The 22590-nt window shown below is 40.2% G+C and overlaps 4 protein-coding genes across 7 annotated transcripts; 2 read left to right on the plus strand and 2 right to left on the minus strand.

The window, feature by feature from the left end:
• Positions 1 to 695: 695 nt before the first annotated feature.
• Positions 696 to 5542, minus strand: galnt17 (polypeptide N-acetylgalactosaminyltransferase 17). Of its 3 annotated transcripts, none has more exons than XM_042224869.1 (4): positions 5082 to 5542; positions 4874 to 4974; positions 4257 to 4760; positions 696 to 3192 (listed from the first exon to the last, which is right to left on the minus strand). In XM_042224869.1, the coding sequence occupies exons 3-4, from the start codon at positions 4498 to 4500 to the stop codon at positions 3005 to 3007; spliced, it is 432 nt and encodes a 143-aa protein (XP_042080803.1). In that variant the 5' UTR covers positions 4501 to 4760; positions 4874 to 4974; positions 5082 to 5542; the 3' UTR covers positions 696 to 3004. The 3 variants fall into 3 exon arrangements, with proteins under 3 accessions (XP_042080803.1, XP_042080802.1, XP_042080801.1); XM_042224868.1 differs by having other exon boundaries at positions 4874 to 4970; positions 5082 to 5541; XM_042224867.1 differs by having other exon boundaries at positions 4257 to 4974; positions 5082 to 5541.
• Positions 5543 to 10576: 5034 nt separating this feature from the next.
• Positions 10577 to 16160, minus strand: rhbdd1 (rhomboid domain containing 1). Of its 2 annotated transcripts, XM_042224855.1 has the most exons (9): positions 15889 to 16143; positions 15189 to 15277; positions 14918 to 15082; positions 14311 to 14590; positions 13983 to 14115; positions 12879 to 12967; positions 12303 to 12368; positions 12037 to 12174; positions 10577 to 11873 (listed from the first exon to the last, which is right to left on the minus strand). In XM_042224855.1, the coding sequence occupies exons 3-9, from the start codon at positions 15068 to 15070 to the stop codon at positions 11767 to 11769; spliced, it is 966 nt and encodes a 321-aa protein (XP_042080789.1). In that variant the 5' UTR covers positions 15071 to 15082; positions 15189 to 15277; positions 15889 to 16143; the 3' UTR covers positions 10577 to 11766. The 2 variants fall into 2 exon arrangements, with proteins under 2 accessions (XP_042080789.1, XP_005932648.1); XM_005932586.3 differs by lacking the exon at positions 15189 to 15277 and having other exon boundaries at positions 15889 to 16160.
• A 773-nt stretch (positions 16161 to 16933) lies between these two features.
• On the plus strand, positions 16934 to 19462 carry LOC102313992 (tubulin alpha chain). The gene is made up of 4 exons (XM_014336898.2): positions 16934 to 17056; positions 17707 to 17929; positions 18009 to 18157; positions 18241 to 19462. The coding sequence occupies exons 1-4, from the start codon at positions 17054 to 17056 to the stop codon at positions 19216 to 19218; spliced, it is 1353 nt and encodes a 450-aa protein (XP_014192384.2). The 5' UTR covers positions 16934 to 17053; the 3' UTR covers positions 19219 to 19462.
• Positions 19463 to 21377: 1915 nt separating this feature from the next.
• Positions 21378 to 22567, plus strand: LOC102314284 (tubulin alpha chain; the record flags this gene model as incomplete). Its single annotated transcript, XM_014336921.2, is given in 3 exon segments — positions 21378 to 21532; positions 22117 to 22339; positions 22419 to 22567. Coding segments are annotated over 3 exon segments (375 nt in total), but the record flags the coding sequence as incomplete, so codon positions are not given.
• Between the last annotated feature and the right edge of the window lie 23 nt (positions 22568 to 22590).

Below are 22590 nucleotides of genomic sequence, written 5' to 3' on the forward strand. Positions count from 1 at the left end.
TCTTAAAGATTAAAACAAACAAAAAGAAAATCTGGCTCCTTGAAAGCAAAATGTTTTTAAAAATTAGGCACATCTGAATATTTTTTGCACTGTGCCGTATATGTGACAGAGAGGATTCCAGAAGATCCCTTAGGTTCACATGAATAAGGCTTAAAAAAAAACTACAAACATGATCACAGTCTAGTGGAAATATAAAATGTCCAAAAACATATTTTAAACCCCTATATTACAATCATGGAGGGGATATACTGCATGTACATACACTGCAGGTAGGAGATACTACAGCAATTATGTTAATACAAATTGAGAACAGGAGGAGGCAGGGACGGTGCAATCAGCGTAACCAGTTCCAGCAGTGTGTAGGAGATAGAAGGGAACAGCATGAATGATTGCAAAAGTGGGAGTGTGAACTTGTCACTTTACAAGTACAGCTTCATTGATTAATCTGAGTATGACTGTGATTATGGCTGTAGGAGTCAGCTCATCAGCTGATGGCCATCCTAATGGCACTTATCAGACTTAACATCACTACAAACTAATGCTGTCACATCTATGATCGGTATTGATGTGCAGTACGGGTCCACTTTTATTTCTACACATGTACCACATTGCTGAAAAGAGAAGCAAGTTTAATAACCCTAGAAAAGCTGAGCAGGTTGACAGAAGATCATTTAAAATGCTGTTTTTATTTTTTCCTATTTCTGTTTCTCTTGCTCCTCTCATACTTCTCCACAATCTCCTTCAGTCAAACAGAGTAGACTCCTCTGACCCCAGCTTACATGCTGTCTATGTCTGAAAATGCCGCACCCCAACGTGCTTCACTGGCCACATTGATCGAAGCAACATAAAAGACCTTCTAGAAGAAAAATGAGGGCACTGGAATTTCATCTAGACCAAGGATCCAGTCTTTCTTGTCATCAGTGATTTTCAAAAAAGGGTCTGTGACTTGCTTCACTATCAGCTAGCTGGAAGCTACAAACCCTTAACTAAGAATTACTGAAGACATAATACACACGGCTGTTTGTATATGACGATAAGACATGAAGACCATACACATAGAAACGTGCAGTCATTACATAAATAAAACCATGTGCAAACGTGAGGTAAGCATTTTGTACCCAAGCACTGACCTACACATGCACACACAGCACACTGTGAATGTGTGCGTGAACGCCTGCTGACCGATGTCAAACCAAGACTTATAGTGCAACTTCATCAGATATGAGCATAAGAGGCTGGGGGAGAGTAATAAAGACTAAAAGGGGGGGGACGTGAAATATATGGAAAAATGAGCCAAAGGATTCATGTATGCTGTGAAAAGCAGCTGGTACAATAAGAGAGCCACCAAAGCACATACTCGACCCAAACCTCTGCACCTCTGTGCATATACTGTTACTACCTAATACTATAGGGTTGGGATTTTCCTATGATAAACTAAAAATGCAAAACTATAGCATATCGAGCACAGATGAGGCTGCCTGGGAGAGCTGCGTTACACCACTGTGCCCCCTTATAATGGCTGTGCTCTACACATGCATGGATATGATTAGACATGACTAGTCTGCTGATTGCCACACAGATGTGAATTACTCAGTTACTGTGAAGCATGAATGAAACAGCTGATACCAATCAGCTAATGCAAGGCCAACCTCAGTGCTCTATGCAAAAGTGTGGGCACTCCTGGGAAAATCACACATTTATCAATTCACTTATTCAACAAAGAGCAGTTTGACACAGCATATCTCTGATGCACACCTTTCCATGATGAACAAATTGGATCCTTGGATTCAAACAAATATCTAGACTCAGATTTGTTTGGGTTATTGCCTTAAAAACATCAAGATAAAGTCTCTCATTTTTATTATTGATATTTGATAGTTTTAGTTATTTATTTTTTTTAAAACATAAAAAAAAATTTACATTTTGAGCTACCTCACAATGGTAAAGAATCCAGAACCAGGCCGACTCTAGAAGTCAATGCTTTCTACGTTAAGCCAGCCCCTTAAATTAAATTTTAATGCACATTCATGCTTCACTTTTTGAGCTATACTGCTATCAAACAAACAAACAAAACCAATGAGCAATCATTTATTCAGTTGTTAAATATACGTCACTTTTTATTTTAGGATCTTAGAAATAGGACTGGAGCATGTGCAAACATTTGGGCTGGGCTATAAAATAGTGAGAACTCATTAAGTCGTAAGGCTGGAGGCAGGTCAAAAATTCTCATCTGAAGTTCGCAGCTGATGGCATTTCCAGAGTTGATAAAATCTATGAGTCGTCGAACCTTGTGGTGACACTCAACAGCTCTGGGCTCCTCTTAACAGATGACTAAGGATCAGAAAATGAACCTATCTAATGCCTACAAAGCAGGGTGGTGCTATAAAAATATCAAAGTGCTTCCAGCTTGCAATTTCACCAGATGAAATAACATAATGAAAAGGGAGTTGAGGGGCACAGTGGAAGTTAAGACAAGATCTGCGAGAGTAGAGAAACTCTGGTGAAACTGAATATTTTCTGGGGAGAAATGAAAAACAAATCTTACATATGGTCGCAAAAAAGTCAACATCTTCAGTATGCAAGCACAACATTTGGATAATGCAGGCAATAAGTTTTAAGACTCATTAGCTGAGTATTACTGACGTGTGTGTGTGGGCTATATTTAGAAAATAAATAACACTGCATTAACATTAAAAGGTGTGTTATCTGAGACTGAATTTATTCATACATCCACATGTACATCAGCTTTTACTGGAGCAAAAGAAAAATTAGGACTGTTTTCAGGGAGTTCTACATTATCCAAAGCAACTGAGACACTGATTATGGAAAAATTATGCTGCTCATGTATTTTCTTTTTAATGCTGAAACGACCCCAAGTGAAACGTCAACCGTGTCCACTGTGTTAGGCTCGAGGAGGCTATCTCAGAAGCAAAGAAAAAAATGTAAAATTTGGATGACTCAACCATCTGAAGCGCAATTTAAAGTTTCCTCACTTGACTTGTACTCACTTGCTAGGCCGATGGTCTGGTATTGTGCGATCCAGAGAAATTCTGTCACTGAGGTAGGCATTATAGCCATACTTCTCCCTAAGGTATTTAGCGTCACTCTCCTCAGCCGGTGACAGCGTGGCGGGGAGGCCGCCTTTACCCCGACCCCCAAAGCCCTCAATCAGGCCCAGAGATTTGGACAGACCTGAGCAAGGCAAACAAGAGAAGATTACATGTCAGGATACTTTAGTGTGTCTGAGTCACTCTCCTCTCAGTAATGCATTATACTGCCCACAGCTGATAGCCTGCCTTACCATCACAGCTCCAAACTCACATGAATATACAGTATTTTGTCAGTGGCTGTCAAAACAGGTGAACTTCTGGGCCGAGTTCATTAGAACCAGAGTTGGCACAGAGTCACAGAGAATATCTTCAATCTATGGACACAATTTACAAATAGGATGTGTGAAATATTCCCAATCCAAACCCTCCTATCCATTCTGAGGTCAGTAAGCCTTCATTTAATGATGGGGAAGAAAATTAAACTCTAAACATAGGCTAAACTACACAAGTGAAGGATTTAAAGCTTTCGCTCTGTCTGTAGGGGGGACAGAGAACAAACACATACCACACCATCCTTCACAGTGTTTGAACCTCTGTGTTGGCAAACATCCGGCATCCTGAAGACACCAGAACCCTGAAAACTCCTTCTCGGAAGTTAACATTAAACTCTAACCTCCGGAGTGCAATAAAGACATTGTCTTTTCAGAGATTAATTAAAGTACAATTCTGGATAACCTTACTACTGTTGCAGGGAAAATCAATTCACTGAATCCTATTGTAAACAGCCCCATGTATCCATTTAAACCCGACACACTTGTATTTAAAATTAAATGTTTTATTGGAAACTTAATTACCATTGGTGATCTCTGCTGCTCTACGCTGGAGTATTAAATATGCTTGGTAGTTGCTGACTCTTTCTTCAGTGGTTCAGTAGATGTAGACTTTCTAACAGAGAGCACACTCTCATCATGCATGACCCATAATTACTGAAATAATGTGAGAGGAGTGCCAGATCCAGCAGCTGACTGTTAGACAATATTAGGGACAATGCAGGGAGGCTTATTCATTAGTTTCTAACATGTCATGTCAGGGCTCCAGAGGGAGTAAAAAAAAAGTCAGACAACACTGACTTTTAACTTTTTCAGATTCCTTGAGGGAAATCAAGTTGACACGTTCTTTCACTTTAAATGTTAACGTGCTCTTTACCGTTTAGCTGCCTGTACACCACGTCCTCCAGAGAGCTGAGCCTTTTCAGCAGCACCTCATGGCTGACGCTGGGCCCCTGTGCCGTCCCGTTGCCCCGGGCTCTCTTCCCATCACCCGCGGCCTCTGGACCGGTGGTCTGGATGCTGCGTGCGTTGTTGCACTTGGCCCAGAAAGTAATGAACCCGGCAACCGCGAGCACGTTCAGCACCAGTAAGACCCTCCATCTTCTGAACACAAAAGCCATTAAAAAGTCACCAGTGTCCGGGCTTCCAGTGCGTAAGAGGTCAGGAGGAGGGACAGTCTCAGGAGAAACCTGAGGCGCGTTATAGTTACAATGCGCCAACTATGCATGCGCCCTTCACCCTGACTTCAGAGAAGTGTGACAGAAAGCAATGCTCTCAACCGCGGTGTGTGTAGCTGTCTCAGTCCGCAGCCGCAGCAGTATACACTCGCCCCGTAACGTGTCGAGATTCAGGTCTTCTTTGCCTTGCGTTGCGTGGAAAGCTGCAGGGATAATTCACATCAACAGACCTTACGAGAGCTGCAGAAACTCACAGGGTTTTTTTTCTCCACTTCTGAGCAAGTGCACGGATTCTCGACATAAGCTGCGCTCTTACCATTTGACACTGGGGTTATTCTAGGTTGCATCCCCCTTCTGATGAAATTCGGGGCGCCTGGCCATCGGCTTTCATCCGTGTCACCGCCACTTCGAGCCTTGCTTTACAATCATGTAAGACAAAGATACGAGCATATGTTGGGCTTGAGGAACAGATACTCCTAAATAATTTAACAGAGAGGAGAATATCAAGTGTGTCTTTTTTTTACCCTCTCCTTTGCGTCTAACACAAGTCGGCAGTGATGCGACTGAAGCGGGCAGCGCGCAAAAAAATTCTCTCGCGGATGCTCAATGAAAACCTTCTTAATGTTCACTCCAAATTTCTGCTCCTTGTCTTGTTCGCACGTCGTCTTTTACTCCCGACACTCGTTAATCACAGTGAAACGTAACTGAGGAGACTGTGCGGATAATGAGCGGAGGGCAGCGATTCCGGGGATGCAGCATCCTCTCCCCGGTGAAGGTAGTCCGGAAACGCAGAAGCGGCAGCAGAAGCAAAGAAAAACGACGCTTTCTTGTTATTCTCTAAGCGCTTCTTGTTTGTTGTGCTCTGTTATTTCCTCTGATTCTCCCTACAGTGTGTACAGCCCTCATCAGGAACGCAGGAATCAATCCGGCAACGTTTCACTTACAGCAGGTCAGGGTGGTGGTGGGTGGGGTGTCTGCTTACTGGCACCCAATTAGCTGCAATTATCCAACATTAAATACTGGATTTTACAGCGGGTCACAAAACGTGGCACAGTTTTTATTGATAATTTCACCACAGGAGTCTGAACAGTTTTTTCTTTTTCTTTTACACATCTGTTTCACACATGTCGTTAAAATCACAAAGCCCGAATAGACAGTAACCCAGTTCTGCTTCTATACTAAATTCCTGTTTTTTTCTCTAGTTCTCGGTTTAAAATAAGATCTTCCACTACTGAGCAGGTGAAATGAGAAACCAGCAATAAAATTATAGTAGCCTGTGTTATTATGATTTTTATTGTAACAAAACTGCAAAAAAATGTCTTCTAATTTTACGCATAAAGTCAGTAAATTTAATTATAAAAAATGAAAGCTGACTACATTTTATCGACACATTTTGGATGGTGTTTTGCAGGCGCTGCCTAATTACATCCTAAGGAACTTGGAAAGAAAACCGACTGGACTTCTTTAAGTTTCTTGAAGACGTTTCACCCTCTCATCCCAGAACCTTCTTCAGTTATAAGACCAAATGGCGGAGAGCAGGTGTTTAAGTCCAAGTGGAAGTTCACCCATTATTCACGTGTCTCATCACATGAGCCGAGGTGGGAAAAGGGTGTGGGTCATTGTCGGCAAAGGTTTCCCGTAAAAACATTGTGAGACCTTGCCTCACCCTATCATGTGACTTCTTGAGATCAGCTGATGCAAGATGTCACATCTGCTCATGATCACCTTTCTGGTCGTTTTATATTTTTCCATTTCTACATAACTGCAGAAACAGTTGTCACTTTCTCACAAAGCTCTTGCTGATGGTCTTGCAGCCCATTTCAGCCTTTGCAGGTTGATCTAGTCCCTGATGTCCTGTGATAGCTCTTTGGTCTTGACTATGTTGGTGAAGAGGTTGGAATGTAAGAATCTGATTCTCACAGGTGTGTTTTATCCATGTAACAAGCTGGTATCAGGAGTTTCAATAACTGATTGAGTGATTGATTGAAATCTCTGTGCCACGTGGGTAATCTGTGGGAGTCAGAATTCTGGCTAGGATGTAAAGGATTACATACTTATTTCACTCAATGACATGTTTTTTTCTGGATTTTTGGTCTCTCATGGTCTTGGAGTGTCTCTCTTCATTAAAATTAAATACCAAAAAAGTTAGCGACTATTCATTTAAGCTAGCAAACTTACACATTCAGCAGGGGACTGAATGATTATTTCCTCAATTATAGTTCCAGCTAATATATAAAGTTCAGTCAGATTTTAGACCAGGATACTCTACCGATACTGCTCTTACGTACCTTTGTGATACAGTAAGATTTAATATGACTTGTGGTTTGTACACTGGTTCTGTTTTAATAATCTTCCAAAGGCTTTTGAGACTCTGGATCATTCTACAAACAAAATTAGAAGCCACAGGTTTACAGAATATATCTGTAAGATGTTAAAACAGTTAAATGCTCCAATGAGGGCAGACTATTTCACATAAAAACTGCTCCATCATATTTTGTGGCATTGCCTCACTCTCTCATGGTATCCGCATTTGTCACGTTACTCCAAATGTCTTTTTTTTTTTAAACAAAATGAAGAGTACATAATTTTAATATGTTTTTTTAAGTGAAGTCTATTAGCATTATGTGATGGTTAAATAACATGTAATATTTGATCTTGATCTTCATGATTACTTTTTGCTGCTCCTTATTCTGGTATTTACTGCATGTACTGTATCATGGGCTTAATTTATATATGTTTTTTCTGAGATATGTACAGATAAAAAATACAGTTAATCATTTATAATCAAGCTATAAAATAGCAAAAAGGGTTCTATCCTTTTTTATCTTGTACTAGTGGTTCCCAAACTGTAGGGCACAGCATTAGTTGAGCACAGAGTCAATGCAGGGGGTTCATGGATGATCAGGACCCAAACTAAGCTGAATGAATATGCTTTATGACTTCATTTAGCATGTTTAGTATAGTCCTCATAACATGGTCTACCTCCACATGGTGGACCATGGGGTCCCCCACCCACCCCCCCTCCCCGTACTCCACTGAATGTGCCAAACCCAAATTCAGATAATCAGAAAGAAAACCACACTGAGGTAGTTTACTTGTAGATGTACTGTTGAATTAAAGCAATAAAAACACAGCACTGTGAGCTTGTGCAGAAATGGGTCACCCAGATAGCTGGTATGAATCAAGAAGCTTGGTAACTCTGCAGCTTACTGAGAGACACGCCAACTGTGATCTGCAGGCACCTTGTGAGAAGAGAGTGTCTGTGTGCGTATGTGAAACCGAGAAAGACTGAGAAAAAGAGAGACCTAGTGAGTTCAAAACCAACGCTAGATAGTGTGAGACGAATCAAGAGACAAATGGAAAAAAACATCAAGGGAAAAGCAGAGAAGAACATCAGTGAGATGCACAGAGGAAAGGGGAAAAGAGAGTTTTTAGAAAAGGTGGGTGGAGAGACACTGGGGAGGAATCAAAATTCAAAGGAAAAAAATTCCTAAAGCAGTAGAGAGAGACACGCTGAGATAGAGGGGAGAACAAAAGACAGGAATGTAAAAGGGAGAGATTGTGTGACAGCAACACAGAAGGCAACTGGGTGCAAAAAAAAGTAGGTGTAAGAGTAGACTTGACTTGATATTAGTGGAACGAGTGAGCATGATAGGCTCAACTCAAGGACTCCCGTCAGCCCCTCAAGTTGCTGTCGAGAAGCTAGTCAAGTGGTGGACAGTTCAGGGCTGAAGCAGACAAGTTGAAGCAAATATCACCACTGAAAAAGAATAAAGACTCTAAGCTGGCTGTGCTCGAGGGAGCCAATCAATTCCATGTTTTTACGTGTCTGTCAGTGTTTATGTTTGCTTTATTTGCCTCGCTATCTTTAGAGCGTGCACTACATTTTGTTGTGAGCAAACACATTTCCCTGGCTGGTCTTGCAGTGCAGTCTGAGCTGAGCGTATACACCAGAAAGAGAGGCTGAAAAGAAATCTAACACTAGGCAGGCAGTTTTTAAACATACAAGGTGCATTCTGCAAAGTTCAGTTTCAGATTTGGAAAACCACTCCAATGTACACACAGACATAACGCGCTCATCACATATTCATATAATTAAGAGCACTGATGCATTAGCCTACTGCAGAACACAGGTATCGTATTGTATGCGTCACAGAATATTGAAATACACAGTTACTGGAGTTTATATATTGTGTGCTACATAATGAACACAAGCAGGACTAAAAGAAAGAATAGTTCACTAGTATTACAAGATTGTGCAAATACTAGTGTTATTAGTATTTGCACACTGTATACATTTATAATCTTCCATCTCAAGAGCTTTTTATACATTTTTTCAAAGTAGGGGTAATCTTTGTATGAAAAAGACTTATTTTAGACTACATGTGCCTATATTTACAGACAGTGCAAAACCATTCCTATTATTTGATTGACCACATATCAAAACTGTGTGTTTGAAAAACATTTCCTGCATCAGGAATCTTTTGCTTATTGTTTCTTTAATCAAAATAACTAAAAAATACCCGCGTTGGCGTGCAGGACTGTTAACCGTGAAAAAGGATGGTCCACATCGTTCTACTGCGGGGCAGGGAAGAAGAAGCAGAGAACAAAATCAGCAGGAAACTATGTGAGGTCAAGGGTGGACTTGGAGTGATAAGGGAGATTTCACCCCAGTATGTAACTCTGGCACACGGGTGACATAACTGTTCTAAAAGTTATCCCTGGGCTTATACCTCTGCACAAGTTAATACCATTCTCCACGAGACTTTACGAGTTGCTGAGCAGGATTTGAGTGTGATGAAGTTAATCACAGTGCAGTGGGGAGGGGGAAGAGTCATTAAAAAAATGAGAGCTTCCTCTTTTAGCATGGGCTTATTTCATTTATGCAGTGGCGCTGGTCCCGTGGGACTCTATCGTGATCTCGGCTGGCTTTGGCAGATGCAAAGACAAATTGACCTTCACGCCGGATCGACTGGAGTGGGTGTTTCTTTTCTAGTGGATCAGAGTGGGTATGCAGAATGTGTTAGCCAGGTGGCCCTGCTTGGCTAATAAGCACAGTCAGAGAGCTGACGGGTATTTTAGGCTAGTCACTACCAGGTTCTTTGGCCACTTACAAAAGAAATTTTATGGTGTGTTTGGTCACCGGTGGTTTGAAATTGACCCACAAGGCAACACATAAAATGATTTTATATAAAAAAAATCACATATCTAACACTCCAAACCTTTGATTTAGGATCATCTGGTTTGTGTGTATGTCTCGCTGAACCTCTCTAAATCCTCAGCCGAACTCAGCCTCCATGGGTGAATCAGGAGATGAGCATTTCTTACTGTTTCCTCTCTAATGCTCAGTGACAGTGTCACAGCAGGTGGAGCTCTTCACAGAACTAATCAGTCAGATCTGTTAACAGAGGAGGTGTGATGTGAGATGACGAACTGAAACAGAAACGCCAACATGCCAACAACTGCCTTTAATGTGCACCCGCGGTCCAGACAGACAACTCAGACACCTCTTCCTCGTCCCCATCCTGTCATCCCCTCTGTCACTCTTCAGCCTCACCCATTCATGTTCTGCCAGGCCCCCTCTGCACCGTTCAGCTCCCACGCTCCTCTTGGCAGGTTGCAAAAATCAATCTATGTAAACTGTCAGCACACATCTGATATAAAAATATTTAAATCCGCCTACTGTGATAGTGAGCCCGGATGTGTAATGCCCAACCTTTTGAACCTCTCACCACTTGAAATGGTAAGACTTTATCAAATCTACTGTAATATTATGGTTTTGGACCCATGTGGGCTGAGGTATGGTTCGTTGGGTTTCTTAGCTCTAATTTTTAAGCTGTCCTACTTCCCATCATGCCTCAGGGTTTTAGGGGAAATCTGAGCCAGCAATGTACTTCTTAAACGTTCCCTCCTAACTTTACTTACAGACAGCATCAGTCTAGCTCGGTGCCTTTTTACAAAGGTTAGAGTATTATGGTGTTGGATTTGTTTTGTTTAAAAAAAAATACACATAACTCCATTTTATTTCCTATAAAAATATTTAATACATGATGTAATTCGGCTGTAGGTATACATGGATTATTTCAACTCAAAAGAGTGAATGAGCAGTATGTGTAAATAAATGTATGACTGCAAAGACATACTGAGCATTCATGAAAGCAAATGTTTTGTGCACCAAAAAGCAACATTTATAACATTTATAAACTTCAAGAAAACAAAAAAGAAAGCAAAAACATCAAGAAGAATTTAGAAACTTTTGGCCCAATGTGGCATATTTTTGCAATCGAATGATAAATGACTTGAACTTAAACATGACAGAACCAGTAAACTTTACTGAAGAGTGAATGCATCATGAGCACATTGTTCATATCTTTTGCTGAACTTTGCTGAACTTTCTTGAAAATACTGGCCTGTTAAAAATTTAAAGGGATCTTAGGGGAAATTAAAAAAAAGACATAATTTAAAATTTAATACCAGCTTCATTTTTGCCTTTTGTAGTTGAGTAATATAAGTAGAGGCTTACTGAGATCAGAAGTCTTGCTCACCTCCAGGATAGCTCCTGCAACATTATGTTTCAGATGTCAGTGGATTTCATCATCCAGACTCTTAGAATTTACAATCACGGCTTTCCGAAGCTTGGAGCACACGGATAATAGCTCTGATTCTCTTGTCTTGTCGTTGGATCTCTAAGTTGATGAACATATGCTGAAATATCACAGTAAACATTTTGTAGCCATTTAAACAAAACCTTGTCTCGTCTTTATTGCTTGTGTGAAAAAAAGAACACTAGCCGACTGGAGTAAATATAGTGGTGTTTAAGTAAGACTTGTTGCAGTTCTCCAACTCAAGTATAGATGTAAAGCAGCATTAAACAGCATTTTTAATACCATGTCTGCTACCTACTTCAAAACTAATATTACCTTTAATCTCTGCTACCGACGTGCATCTAAAGTTGTCTTCAGCGTCATCAGACAGATCAAAAACTGCTCATTAGCCTTTGAACTCTTATAAAGCATCACAGCCATTTTTCATAGGTGACATTAATTCATTTTAGTGCCACCTTAACAAAAAGCGCCACACAACAAAGACCTCTTAAATATGTCAGGCTGTGATTTTCGATCTTCCTATTCAGGACACTCATCCTCAGCTTGTGGTTGCAATATTTGGAACTTTTCAGTAAAAAATTCTTCTTCCTTGCCGCTGTTTCATTCATCTGTCAAACCTCCTCAGTCTCATTTGCCTGATTTGCTCAGTTCTGGCATCTTCGGAGAGGTGGAAACCATAAGGAGGGGGGGCTCCTCTCTGCCGGGTTTGACCTAAAAAAAGAAAAGAAAAGAAAAGAAAAGAAAAGAAAAGAAAAGAAAAGAAAAGAAAAGAAAAGAAAAGAAAAGAAAGATAAAACAGTGACATCAGATAGATATAAAAAATAAATCACTCGAACCCTTTTCCACTTATCAAAACTGTCCCCTCCTGCCTTACCTCTGTCATTCAGGCTGTTTCTGATGGCTTCCTCTAACTGCTCCTCCTCTGTCAGTCCACCTGTATAAGATGCATCTGCTGTGTAACCTGGTGCATACTGATAGTTTCCTGAGAGTCCTCTACCAGTGCCAGTGTAGCCTGAGACACACATACACACCAGGTTAAGTCTGGCATATTGTATACTCTCGTTATTGTCTGTAAATCCCGTGAAGACAGCAAAGCCTACAATATATTAGTCAGTATACAGTCATTTTCTGCCATCATACCCGAGTAGCCCGAAGATCTGTAGTAGGCACCGGGCTGTGAGTTATATCCATTCGATGTCACAAACCCTGGTGAAAATATATGCAGATTATTTCAGTTTTCCTCTCAATAAGCAGATTCTATATAAATATCAGGTACTTGTAGGAAAGCTTGATCTAGTCCATTTGTAGTTTGCTTTAGGTTGAACCTATTGACCAACCTCTCTGTTTAGAGCAACTGAAGAATGACACTGGCTATCACCTGATGACAATTTATCTTTTAATTTGCCTCACAAAGTTTAGCTGCATTTACAAAAGTCTTGCTCTCATTTGAGGGAGCTACACCGGAGCTCCCCCCAGGGGCTTGTCAGCAGAACAACTGAAGGGCTCCCACATTGTTTCCATTTAAACAGTGTTACTGACAAATATTTATATTTGTACATAGATTAATTCTCAAAGCTGACTCTAGTGTTCTATCACATATTTTCTATCACACTTGAATCTTTAGACTTTGGTCCACTGTGTTTTTGCCATCTTACGAGTGGCTGCGTTAATATAAATGTAAGAAAACAGGTGAGAAAAAAAAACATGAATTCAGACCTGCACATTTCTTCATGATTTTCTTCAGTGGTCCGGTGGTGTAGAGGAGACCTACCAGGATCCCTGACAGGTGACCAACAAAAGAGGTCCTGAAGAAGAGAAGCATAGATTATTGCTATTTAATCAAACACTGCCATCTACAGGACATTTTAATTCAACACCTCAAACAACAGGTTCCTAAAATAAAACATTACTAATTGTCATTGAGCCTAACTGCATACTAATCACACATCAGTGAGCAGAAGAAATTGCATCTGAATCTGGAGCAGTATTAGATTAGAGAGAAGTCGATGTGTATGTTGATTCAATCATGAAATGACATCATGTAGCCTTACCCTCTGTGGATACTGACTGATACTAAAATATAATTTAAAAAAAACAACAGAGAACAGTTGAGCCATTTTTGGAGGAACCCGTTTTGCATTTTTATTATCTGTAACACAAATACCTGATTCTGTTCAGCGACTTGTGCTTCTTAATGCTTCTTTCAGGTACCATTTAAAAAATATATTAAACATCCCCATCCCCTTTTTATAGGTTCCTGCTGAAAAATAGCATGCCCAAAGTGAATCGACTATTTCTCTGCAATTACAAACTCAATATAACTATAAAAATAAAGGTGACACTTTGAAAATTCTTTGGTATTGAATTGGTCTTGAAGTACACTGAGAGAGAGCTGTGCAGGAAGTGCAATTTTATCGTGGTGGAAGCAAAACAGCAAAAATAAGAGGGAATTCATTGCAATGTTTTTCAAAAGTCTGGTTTGTCTCCTTTTGCTGCTGGTTCAGTGAATTTTGGTCAGAGAGTGACGTGCAGCTTTGGAATCTGTCAGATGTCTGCTTTCAACACCCAACGCCATGTTTTAGCTGAGATTCTGATGCTTCTGGCAAAATCCATTTAAAAATGCATTTCAGGATTTAATGAATCGATGTTGGATTATTCAAATTCAAATTAATTTGAAATAGAAAATCAATTTTTAAAGCAGAAGAGCTGTTGCCCTGCTAGGTGCATCAGTGTTCACACTGGTATCTCTATATTTTAACTGTGTAGTAAATCCATAGTCCTGATTAATTTACAGATACGAATTACAGACAGGTAACTCACCCGGGTGATGTTATGTGGATAAGCACCAGCTCTACCCAGCTAGCATAGCGACTAGACACAGGTAATCCCATCACATAGGTCACACTTCCGGGGTAGTAATGGTTATTGAGTACCTTCAAAGCAAACAGGACACCTAGAAGCACAATCGTTGCAAAGATAAATACACAAGAAAAAGGAAATGTTGCCATTTTCGGAAAAAAAGATCAAATAGTTGGTCATGACATATGGAGGAAGATAATACAATATATGTTTACAAATATAGAGTGATCAAATCTTCTATATCAGTTACAACATAAAGGATTATAGAACTTTCCCCTATAATTTATACCTGAGAAGCCAACAGCACACGCCATGCTGTACGACTGGTCCTGCATGAGCTCTGTTAGCAACGCCTCCAACACTAGATAGACCAGTCCAGTAAGCAGAGAGAACACTGAGAGCAGGTAAAGGAACCAGGGCCCACCCAGCCGTTGCTCCAGCCTTCTACCTTTCCAGAGGAAGGACACCATGTTGAAGTAAAGATGCCAGTCGTCTGCATGGTGCAGTGGGGACAGCAGGAGTCTGCGCCAGTCTTTAAACCAGTAGGCCTGCTGCACACTAACACAGGCCTAGGAAATTAAGAGATAATACATTTTTTTTACATTTTTTAAATACTAATTAGAATACTATCATAAAAAGTTATTATTATTATACTTTAGTTATTATGAGATCTGCACATAATCTTTCTACTTGATAAACAACTTTCCCATTAATGTAATAATATCTTCCTTGTTGATTATATTCTAACATTTTAGTAACACAGTTTAAAACAATTATTTCAGGGCTACTGCACTGTATAAAACAAAATAGCCAACCTTGTGCTGTATAAATATTGGTCGACATTAAAAATGGACAAACTCTGTCTCCATCATTAGATGTGTATTTGGTGTATTTACCTGAAACAGTGGGGCAGCAGGGAATAGGTAAAGGTACACATTGAGAGCCAGGACAGCCAGAGTGATGGGAGGGATATTGTTCAGACCCAATTGAAACACCTGGGAGGCAAGGAGCAGCAAGCCCAGCTGGGATCCCCTCTGTCTGTTTCGCATACTGAAAATAACCTAGGGAAAAACAACTGCCTGATTATTTTTCAGACATTTTCGGTTACCATAAAATTCACATTTATAAGTTATTAGAGAAAGGCTGAAGATTAAATCATTAAATCACACAATCTCTGAGTATCAGCTTTGAAAGACTCAGATGCACGGAAACTCCCTCTACTTGACTATGAGTTGTATTAATAAGGAAGTGTTGGGCTGTTGTTAAAACAAAACACAAACATTAGAAATTAGAAAGAAATGTCAGAGAAAGCTCAAGTGGTTACAGTTCACATTAATTCAATTACTAGCAGAAGTCCAGACTGTAGATTTGATCTGAAGCCTTTATAAGAAAAAGAATACCACTGCTTGTCGTGCTTTAATATGATGAGTTAAAATGCCTTTTTCTGATATCTAACACATAAGAAATTTAACTAATATTCATTATTAAATAAAGACTGAGTCCTCCTTCCCCCATGAGCTTATAAATGTTCAGGAAATGTCAGTCACATGGCGGTGTATATGTACAGTCAAACCATACACACTACAGCCTTAGATATCATACAACCCCAACACCGTGATCCAGAGTATAAGTAGTAGTAAGTAGTAGTAAGTAGTAATATAAGTAGTATAAGAAAGGTATCCCAGATACAGTCAATAATAATTAGCAATTAGAAAAAAGTCTGCAAGTCAGTTTAAAACATTCAGTAGCTTAACAACAACACTGATGCTGATGTTCTTTGGAAAAAACAATATTCCATTACTAAAGAATAAAATGCCCCACAACATACAATGACATTCACTTCACGGGGAACTAAAAGTAAACTTACTGTCAGCGCTGACAATCGTTGGAAACGCTTCCTCGTTCAGTTACTTTCGCTACCGCAAAACTTTAACGTCAGCCCGGTGTTTAACCAGGTGAGCACAATTTAACGCTGATAAAAAACATGAAGTTTCACTTATATAACTCTTAATCAAACGTCAGCAAAACGTATTACTAGATATTTCATCATTTCTAGCATTTACCAGTAACAACCCGACAAGTTGGCGCTGTGCAAACGTCAGAGGTCACGTGACAATAACAAAGCTACGTAGTTTGCGCAGCCGCATTGGGGTTTGCGAGGTAAAGGTCAGTTTTTTTTCTTCTTCTTCTTCTTCTTCTTCTTCTTTATTATTATTATTATTATTATTATTATTATTATTATTATTATTATTATTATTATTATTATTAACAAAGGCAATAAAAACAATACCTACAAGAACCTATGATAATAACAACAACAATCACTCTGGCCAAGACAGGGGAAAAAGGGAGAAAGGCGCAATAAGAACAGTAAGCATTATTAGGGTAGGGTAAATCTACAAGCTGGGTATTTAGAAAAACAGTATTTAGATGGATCGTAATAGTAGTCTGAATAAACTTTATAGTTTTGAAATTAATCTAAAAACAAACTTTGCCACTTGATAGTGATCTTAGTATATACATGGAATTAAGAGAACTTTAGAGCTGAAGAAGCTTATCGGATGAGAGGTGAAACGTCTTCAAGAAACTTAAAGAAGTCCAGACGCTTTTTTCCCAAGCTCGTTAGACTACGTTCAACATCCAGCGGGCGGTACGTAAAAACCGTTATAGAAATGTGGTCAGAGCGATTCTAAGGCTTTGTGAACTAGGGGGGGTTAAGAAAGATATAGATTCACTAAAAATGTCGCTTTTAGTTATTATAATGTTAAATTATTATATTTTAATTTATATACGTTATTTTACTTTATTCAGAATTAACCTGCCGGTTAACTTTCTTTTCTAAATTTTGGGGGGGTTAAAATTAAGCATACCAGTGATCCACCTCCACCCTATTGTTCAAGAAATGGTTCAATCCTCTCTAGGCGGGGAAAGCGTCATCTGCTTCATTATTTCCTGTTACGTCGACGCTTAACGGTCGGTTTGTAAGACTGAGATTTTTCTGCCATTTTGTAGCGTAAACACCAAAGAGCAAAATGGTAAGAAACCTTGTAAAAGCAAACTTTTAGTAGTCAGTTACGGGCGATATGTTTCTTCCGCATTTTTTGACCTCCTCCCAGTTCTAAGGAGCGAGGAGGGAAGTGTTGCCTTTAACTGCAAAGTAGAAATGGGAAAATGATGTCTCTATACTGACATTTACTTTACTCTGTGATGGTTATGCAAGAGGTGTGGTTTAAATATATAAATGATTAGGGGGGTTATTGTGTTTTAGGCTTAGTAAGTGTCTTGTAAATGCTGAGCAGATCAGATATGGGAAGGTGGTTGAAGTGTGAACGGAGAGATTTGTTTTGTTCACGATCACTTGAATATTCGGTTTCGTTAAAGCGTTTTTTCAGTAATAGATTCCAAGTGAAAAGGGCGCACATTTTGAAATTTCAACAGCACGTACGTCATCGGTAGTTAAGGAAGGAAAGATTTGTCGCATAGCAACACAATGTATGGAGAAAACAGTCAAGTGAAAACTAGTATGCTTGTGATTTAGATACTTTTTAAAGACTGTTTGGCCCAAAAGCAAGGAGTAGTTGGCATTGTTCCCATGTATGCAGTTTTTCAATTTGTGTCCCTTTACTCTGATCTAAAAGAAAAAGGTGTACATCTAATTGACTCCCCCCCTCTCCCCCTCCCACAGCGTGAATGCATCTCCGTCCACGTTGGACAGGCTGGTGTCCAGATTGGGAATGCCTGCTGGGAGCTTTACTGCTTGGAACATGGCATTCAGCCAGACGGTCAAATGCCCAGTGACAAGACCATTGGCGGAGGAGATGATTCCTTCAACACATTTTTCAGTGAGACTGGAGCTGGAAAGCATGTCCCTAGAGCTGTTTTTGTGGACCTTGAACCCACTGTGATCGGTAAGCGTTGTTACCATTGGCTAAATGTAGCAGTGCAGTATGTGAGTCAGTTTAAATAACTGTCTGTCTGTTTCCTTAGATGAGGTGCGGACTGGGACGTATCGCCAGCTGTTCCACCCTGAGCAGTTGATCACTGGCAAGGAGGATGCAGCTAACAATTATGCCCGTGGACACTATACCATTGGAAAAGAGATCATTGATCTTGTTCTGGACAGGGTTCGCAAACTGGTGGGTAAATTCAGAGCCATTATCGACAAAGTAAACTAGATAACTGTATCGCATGAACTTTGTCTTTCCCTCTCCATCCTCAGGCTGACCAGTGCACTGGTCTTCAGGGCTTCCTGGTGTTCCACAGCTTTGGCGGTGGGACCGGCTCTGGTTTCACCTCCCTGCTGATGGAGCGCCTTTCTGTAGACTACGGCAAGAAGTCAAAGCTGGAGTTTTCCATCTACCCAGCTCCCCAAGTGTCCACCGCTGTGGTTGAGCCCTACAACGCCATCCTGACCACCCACACCACCCTAGAGCACTCTGACTGTGCCTTCATGGTAGATAACGAGGCAATCTATGACATCTGCCGTAGGAACCTCGATATCGAGCGTCCTTCCTACACCAACCTGAACAGGTTGATCAGCCAGATTGTGTCCTCCATCACTGCTTCGCTCCGCTTCGATGGCGCCCTCAATGTTGATCTGACAGAGTTCCAGACCAACTTGGTGCCCTACCCTCGTATCCATTTCCCCCTGGCCACCTACGCCCCCGTCATCTCTGCAGAGAAAGCTTATCACGAGCAGCTAACTGTATCAGAAATCACAAACGCTTGCTTCGAGCCAGCCAATCAGATGGTGAAATGTGACCCTCGCCACGGCAAGTACATGGCCTGCTGCCTTTTGTACCGTGGCGATGTGGTGCCCAAAGATGTCAACGCTGCCATTGCTGCCATTAAAACCAAGCGCACCATCCAGTTCGTGGACTGGTGCCCCACCGGTTTCAAGGTCGGCATCAACTACCAGCCACCCACTGTGGTTCCTGGTGGAGACCTGGCCAAGGTCCAGAGGGCTGTGTGTATGCTGAGCAACACCACTGCCATCGCTGAGGCTTGGGCACGACTTGACCACAAGTTTGACTTGATGTACGCCAAGCGTGCATTTGTTCACTGGTATGTGGGTGAGGGAATGGAGGAGGGTGAGTTTTCTGAGGCTAGAGAGGACATGGCAGCTCTAGAGAAGGATTATGAAGAGGTTGGAGTTGACTCTGTTGATGGGGAGGGAGATGAGGAAGGTGAGGAGTAGGTTCATTGCAATAAAATCATCAAAGTTATGCAAGTTCGCTCAGAAGCACTGTTACATTGGTCTACCAAATCTTGTTACACATTCCTGTATATAATTTTCAACTTTAAATAAATGTGGTGTTTTAATGCTATGTGAGAGTGTAACATGGAGACATGACCACTTTGTTTTGTAGTTCTGTTCTTTCAATATCAGCACTTTCTTTTATTAAGGTGCTGCTTAATAAAGAGTACATGAGCTGTTTAAAGAGAAGGTGTCAGTGCATTAATTTTTTTTTAAACACTAATACTCAAAAACTGTTAAGAACAGTTTTAAAGCTTTACACCTTAAATATTTAAATACATAAAACAGCAGTTGCTTGGGGCTGTAAAATTTAATCTGGTTTCATCTAATTATGTGTTTGGGGCCTAGTGTGGAAAGTCTATAATATTTCAGAAAAAACTAATTTGGGAATCAATGGTGTGCATCCGGCAGTATATGCTGATGTGTCGTAATGTTTTTTTAGTTCTGTCCCGAACGGCCACCACAGAAAAATGGAAAATAAAATACATCTTAAACATACATGCACAGTCAGCATATAAAACAATTATATTATTTCATCTAAAAAATATTTACTTTAGATAACTGAAGTGTGTTTTGTCGATACTGCCGCTGTTATCTTGTTTAAAAATAAGTTGGCAGAACGTTTAAATACCAGTCAAAATTCTTACCTCCTTCCATGTTTGTATATTGTTATCAAACACCCATGCTGATTCCCCACAGTGGTCACACTTAGAAACTACAAAACAGAATTAATCACATGCTTACAGTATTAAATATATTTAAGGCTGTGTGCTTTATACAGTCACTGGTACACTAATTCATTATTAAATTAAAGGACAATGATTTGGGAAATAGTTACCGCCACCCAACGGAGATATTAATATTATTTTAAGTTTTCATTATACCATCTTTTAGTAATGATGGACGGATTCTTTGATTCAATTTACTTTTTAAAAGTAATATTTCTGGGCAATATTGCCCCAAAAAGATATACCTAGTAAATAGGTCAAGTGATCAATTAAATTACATTTATTTTAAAAAGATGAGTAAACAAATAAATACTTTAAGTGGTTGTAAGTAGAAATTACTTAATAATCGTAACTACAAGCAGGCACTGCCTGCCAAACATGTTCAGAGGCTTCAGCGGAAGAGGTTTAACCTCCCGCTCTGTCTCACCGGTTTCTGGCATCGATTGTAAACACGTGCGCCAGGTGTAGCTCACCGTTTCTCCGTCAATTATTCAGGAATCCTACCTAGGATCAGCTTTCTCGTCTCACAAACACAAACCTGTTTCATTTAGCTCGCAGTTTTCTACACTCTACAAACTGTATAGCTTTCCTGCCGCCAACGATCATTACCCGGACTGCCGGAGCATCTGTTGCTTATAGGAACAGCGGCATATAGATGGGAAGTTCTTGTTTTGTTTTGTTTTCATAATTTTGAACTTCGTATTGTTGGCTTAAAAAAACCTTTCTGTAAACAACGTGATCATTGAACGACAACACAATAATATAGACATAATAATATAAAGGGAAATGTGAGTAAATGTGAAGCAGCGAGTATACTGTGTTTTTATGAAGAAAATAAATACGTATAAAAAGAGAAAGAAAACAAAAACACATCAATTTATACAAAGGGATTGCTTGGTGGGATACACCTTTGTATTTTTGCATAGAACAATAGTCTTGATCGATTTCTTTTCGCAGTGTGACCTGTTTGGCTGTTTCATCTTTTCACGTATGTAATTGAAGGCAGAGCTATGAAGACACAGAAAGAAACACATTTTTAAATTCAGTTTTATTGTACTAATACTGTATTAAAATTTTAATTACTTGGTTGTACTCAAATTGTTAAAAGTTATACATGAGTTACATTTATCATCCAAACCGCCAGGAGGCGATACGTAAAATTATTCTAGAAATGCGGTCCGAGGAAGTCAGGGCGAATCTAAGGGTCTAGAAATTAGGGAGCCATTAAAGATATTTGTACGTTTAAAATTTACATTTTTTTATTATATAATTAATAGAAGACGCACTTTGCTTTATTTTTGATTAATCTAGTGATGAGTTTTTTTGTTTTTGGATAAAATTAAGCATATTGTAATCCGCGCACCTCCTAATTTATAAGAAATGGTTCGGTCCCCTCCGCAAGCCAGGCGCGAAAGCGCTGTCTGCGTCATTATTTCCTCTTAGATCGGCTCCTAACGGTTGGTTTGGAGGATTTGTTGTCGAGTTTTTCTTCCTATTCTTTACTCTAAGGACCAACGAACAAAATGGTAAGAAATTTAAAAACCTCTGCTAAATGTTGGCAGTTGGTTATTGATGATATGTCGGTGCGCAATTTTTAATCTGCTGTTCTAAGGAACGAGGGAGGAAGCGTTGCCTTAAACCGAAAAGTAAAAACGGGAACATGGAAGGCAGTATACGGAACTACGTTTTACTCTTTGATAATCAGACAGGTCGCATAATTTTAGGTATCAGTAAGATTGGAGGGTATAACTGTGATTTGGGGCGTGGGGAGATGACATGGCGCATTTTTGGTGGTTGTGACAACCCATTCCTCCCCGCTTTCCGTTCGGCCTTTTGTGCACCGGAGAGGTGTGGTTTATATCCAGTCAGTGACGACATCTGGCCTAGCGTCCCACTGGACTGTAAAAGCTCTTAGTGCTCAGTTGTTGGGTAGCTATCTTCTCTAAGACACCTTTTGAATTAACTTGCTCTTTAGTTTAGGTTTTAGGTTTTTGACCTGGATAAATGGTGAACAGGTCGGGAGGGGGAAAAAAATGATAAGGTTTTTGGTACCCATCATCTGTAGTGAAAAAAGTGTGAACATCTAAGTGACCTGTCTTTCTTCCCACAGCGTGAATGCATCTCCATCCACGTTGGACAGGCTGGTGTCCAGATTGGGAATGCCTGCTGGGAGCTTTACTGCTTGGAACATGGCATTCAGCCAGACGGTCAAATGCCCAGTGACAAGACCATTGGCGGAGGAGATGATTCCTTCAACACATTTTTCAGTGAGACTGGAGCTGGAAAGCATGTCCCTAGAGCTGTTTTTGTGGACCTTGAACCCACTGTGATCGGTAAGCGTTGTTACCATTGGCTAAATGTAGCAGTGCAGTATGTGAGTCAGTTTAAATAACTGTCTGTCTGTTTCCTTAGATGAGGTGCGGACTGGGACGTATCGCCAGCTGTTCCACCCTGAGCAGTTGATCACTGGCAAGGAGGATGCAGCTAACAATTATGCCCGTGGACACTATACCATTGGAAAAGAGATCATTGATCTTGTTCTGGACAGGGTTCGCAAACTGGTGGGTAAATTCAGAGCCATTAT

This window comes from Haplochromis burtoni, unplaced genomic scaffold (genome assembly GCF_018398535.1).
Source record: "Haplochromis burtoni strain Fernald_Lab_line unplaced genomic scaffold, NCSU_Asbu1 Contig_153, whole genome shotgun sequence".
Lineage (NCBI taxonomy): Eukaryota > Metazoa > Chordata > Actinopteri > Cichliformes > Cichlidae > Haplochromis > Haplochromis burtoni.